Consider the following 4,088-nt stretch of genomic DNA (forward strand, 5'->3'; position numbering starts at 1 on the left):
TTTTGTAGTTTTGTTTTCTGCATTATCTATGTGAATATTAAAATCCCCTGCAACAGCAAAAGTCAAACTCTGAGGAAATCATTGATAGCATTTCTGTGAACTCTTCAGCAAAGGCTGGAGAGTATTTTGGAGGCCTGTAAATAATGATAAACAGAATGCGTGGAGTACCTTTCAACACAATCCCTAGATATTCAAAAGACAAGTACTGACCAAATGACACTTGCTTGCATTGATAGACATCTTTAAATAGAGCAGCTACACCTCCACCTCTCCTAACAGTCCTGCAAACACTCATGAAAGTAAAGATAGGAGGGGCTGTTTCATTGAGGACTGTTGCACTGCAGCTGTCTTCTAGCCATGTTTCGTTTAGAAACATAGGTTGTTTGTGGTTATTAAGTCATTGATAACCAAAGATTTATTTTTTAGTGAGCGAATGTTTAAAAATGCTAACTTTATGGCATTACTTTTTGTCCCCACAGCAATCTTAGTTTGACGCATAATAGGCCGCAGATTAGATGGGTCATTTTAGTTCCAACCCTGCTCCAATACACCTGCATGTAATTATTAAGTAACCTTAAACACCTTGATTAGGTGGCTCAAGGTGTGTTTGACTGGGGATGGAGCTGAAATCTGCAGGACAGTAGCTCTCCAGGAGCAGGGTTGGAGATCAGGTGGCAATTGCTATTTGCGAGTCAAAAAAGAAACTACAATTGTTTGGTAATTAAAATTGTAAACCCTAAAGAATTCAGGAATTGTGGAATTAAATTATTTTAATGTCAAAAATATTTTATTATTGTTGTTGTTATAACAATTCTATTAAATACTTACATTCAAATTCAGAAATTTAAAATGACACTTCCTAGTTTCAGTAAAATAAATTTTAAAATAAGCAGCTTAGTCATTATAGCAAAAATCACTACAAATCACCCAGCTACTTTACAGACCACAAAAGAAGACATTTAGAAGATTTATTAGATATAACATAAAAATAGTCCATCTTTCATATTCATATGCTTGATAACTTAATTTTCCTTTTAGTTTCCACAGGAAAAAAAAAAAATCATATGGGTTGCATAAATAATAATAGGATTTAATTTGGGGTGAATTACTCCTTTGTAATCATAATTGTCCCCAGCATTTAATCTGCATGTGTGTGTGTATCAGAGATGTGCGTTTGAGTGGCAGAAGGCATCCTGTTTGAAGTCAGACTTCTTCAGTCTGTCACCTGTCAAGAAAACCTCGCAGTGCAACAGGAGAGAAAAGCACAGCGCTCAGCGACCTACGTACACACACACACACACACAACACACAGAGATCATGTTTACAGAACTAATATCACACTGTAATTCAGCTGTGTTTGTGTGTGCAGGTGCAGCCGTACCAAAGCAGCACTCTCTGTCTCCATGTGCCACACCGTCATCTGAGGGGTCAGAGGTCACGCCAGGATCCCGTTTGAACATGGTCATGACCCCCAACACCCCTGAGCTGTACTCAGCTCTTAAACTGCCCTATACTACAGGTCTAATATCTGACACTGTACCTCATGCACCACTCATGTCAGTGCACAGTTGACTCAACAGTGTTATTTTCTGTCTCAGGTCAGAACGGCTCCTTCAGTCACCTGATGAACGCAACTTGCACTGGCCCTTTTAGTTTACACACTTCAGTTTCATGAGCTGGAAATATTGTTTTTTTGTGAAGAATCAGTGTTTTCAAAGATACATTTTTGAAAATAATGAAATAAAGGTATCCCATATGTATAGAATTACCTTGTATGTTTTATATTTCTTACATATTAACATCTCTCACGAATGCACACATCAGATCAATAATTGCATTTATTATTTTGTACATTGCAACTGATGTTTACAGTACTATATTTCACTCAGAAGTCCACAAATACTTCTCAGTGGGGTTTTTTTTTTTAATGTTGGTTTCAATGTGTTGAAAATATATTCACCCTCAGGCCATCTAAGATGTAGATGAGTTTGTTTCTTCATCAGAAATGTAGCATTGCATCACTTGCTCAGCAGTGGATCCTCTGCAGTGAATGGGTGCCGTCAGAATGAGATTCCAAACAGCTGATAAAAACATCACAATAATCCACAAGTAATCCACACCACTCCAGTCCATCAGTTAACGTCTTGTGAAGTCAAAAGCTGCATGTTTGTAAAAAAAAAACAAATTCATTTTAACTTAAAGGGGTCATATGATGCTATTTTAAAGATCATTATTTTGTGTATTTGGTGTAACAGAATATGTTGACATGCTTTAATGTTCAAAAAACACATTATTTTTCAAATACTGTACATTATTGTAGGTCCTCTATGCCCCGCCTCTCTCAAACGCTTCGTTTTCTACAAAGCCCCCTCCTTTGACAAGCGCAGTCCGCTCTGATTGGCCAGCTGACCCAGTGCACTGTGATTGGCCGAACACCACAAGCACACCTCGGAAATGTAACGCCTTTAGGGATCTTATCTATGCACAATCAGCTTGTAACACTCCAAAGAGAAAGGAAAACTTGAAATCGCATCATATGACCCCTTTAAAACATCACTTCTGGCCAAAATATATGAGTCCATAATTCATAATAACACTTCATCCAGTGAATGGCACCCATTCACCGCAGAGGATTGGTGAACAAGTGATGTAATGCTACATTTCTCTCAAATCTGTTTTCATGAAGATACAAACCCATCTACACCTTGGATGGCCTGAGGGTGACTACATTTGCAGCAAATGTTCATATTTGATTGAACTTATACTTTAAAATAAGAACATTAATTCCACTATAATATTTATGCTATTAGATGAGAATATAAGGATCGTAATGAAAGGTTGAACTGAGTTCTTAGAAGTATTTTTCATAAAACACTTAGCAAGTTGCTCCATATTGTTATTATTGCAATTTTACATACAGTTTAACAGGTTCTACTGTTAACTTCCTACAATATTTCAAAAAAGCGGTCTTCTCCAATCAGTGTCAATAAACAGCGGGCTCTCATAGTGACAACTTACCCCATATGGTGTTACACTAGCAACTCCAGTCCACAGTTTAAACGTATTCTTGCTTTATTTCAATCTTCTCTACCAATCGTTTTGGTTTCAGAGGACACTTGGCAAACTCTTCGTGTCCTAATTGGTCTCCTGCCGTGACGTCCGCCCTTTAAAACCCACGCGTGCTCAGCGCGTGCTTCACGTTTCTGTCGCACTCGGCGAATGCCATGGCATTTTCTCTTCTCCGCTACTTCTTGTCGGCTCATGGATCTATGGAGTCTAGAAATCAGGACTTTCAGCCCTGGAAGGATTACATGGGTCTGGCGGACATGATCAGAGGCATGCAACGGCCAGCAGAGCAGCCTGACGCGGCCGATGACACCGCCGCCGCCCCCGTGCTCCTGGAGTCTCCAAGCGGCCCGACGCGAGCGCACGGGACCCTGACGACGGAGAAAAGAGACCCGGAACGCGGCAAAAGCACCCGCAGCAGCCCATCCGAGAAGAAGTTCTGCAGCTTCTGCAAACACAACGGAGAGACCGAAGCCGTGTTCACCTCACACTACTTAAAAGACCGCGCCGGAGCCGTGATGTGCCCGTACTTGAGCCAGTACGTGTGTCCCCTGTGCGGAGCCACCGGGGCCAAAGCGCACACCAAGAGATTCTGCCCGCTCGTGGACAAAACCTACAGCTCCGTGTACGCCAAAACAACATGGTGAACCGGACGTTTCTGACCCGTAAAAGATCTGGCCACGGTATACGAGAAGGACATTTTTAGAGTGGTTTTAATATTCAACTTTAATTGTTCAATCCATAATGGCTTGTGTGAGTTTGCATGCATGTGTGCTTTTGTGTTCGATTTGCACGTTTTTTTTATGTCTTCCTCTTGTGTGCAGTGGTGGTGTTTTTTCACTCTTTTTGTTTTGTCTTTGAACAAACTTGTACACAAGCCAATAGGCTCGCTACAGGTGCAACCACGTGTGAACTAGCGCTTTCTTGTTTAATTTAACTAAAAAAAAAAAAAAAATACATTTTTACTATTTTGTACTCTGTGGAAATAACATTTCTGGTAAATACTCCTTTAAAAAGTGTTT

The 4,088-nt window shown here is 40.2% G+C and overlaps 2 protein-coding genes across 3 annotated transcripts in view; both read left to right on the plus strand.

Annotated features, from left to right (window-relative positions):
• Window positions 1-1,741, plus strand: part of LOC107747192 (guanine nucleotide-binding protein G(I)/G(S)/G(O) subunit gamma-5-like) — a 9,094-nt gene extending 7,353 nt beyond the window's left edge. Inside the window, exons 6-7 of one of the 2 annotated variants that reach the window (XR_001640774.1) lie at window positions 1,370-1,519; window positions 1,599-1,684. Coding sequence is in view for 1 of the 2 variants with exons in the window: in XM_016561627.1 (XP_016417113.1) it covers window positions 1,370-1,519; window positions 1,599-1,675 (227 nt within the window). In the remaining variant the exon portion in view is untranslated. Of the gene's footprint in view, window positions 1-1,369; window positions 1,520-1,598 lie in introns of both variants that reach the window. The other variant, XM_016561627.1, reaches the window with a different exon arrangement.
• A 1,452-nt stretch (window positions 1,742-3,193) lies between these two features.
• LOC107747194 (nanos homolog 3-like) lies at window positions 3,194-4,000 on the plus strand. The gene has a single exon (XM_016561629.1). The coding sequence runs from the start codon at window positions 3,225-3,227 to the stop codon at window positions 3,711-3,713; it is 489 nt and encodes a 162-aa protein (XP_016417115.1). The 5' UTR covers window positions 3,194-3,224; the 3' UTR covers window positions 3,714-4,000.
• The last annotated feature ends 88 nt before the right edge of the window (window positions 4,001-4,088 follow it).

Source organism: Sinocyclocheilus rhinocerous, unplaced genomic scaffold, assembly GCF_001515625.1.
Source record: "Sinocyclocheilus rhinocerous isolate Xijiao unplaced genomic scaffold, SAMN03320098_v1.1 scaffold1310, whole genome shotgun sequence".
NCBI classification, from domain to species: Eukaryota; Metazoa; Chordata; class Actinopteri; order Cypriniformes; family Cyprinidae; genus Sinocyclocheilus; species Sinocyclocheilus rhinocerous.

Excerpts from the sequence above, each read along its gene's own strand:
- LOC107747194 (XM_016561629.1), top strand. The coding sequence starts at position 3,225 with ATGGCATTTTCTCTTCTCCGCTACTTCTTGTCGGCTCATGGATCTATG.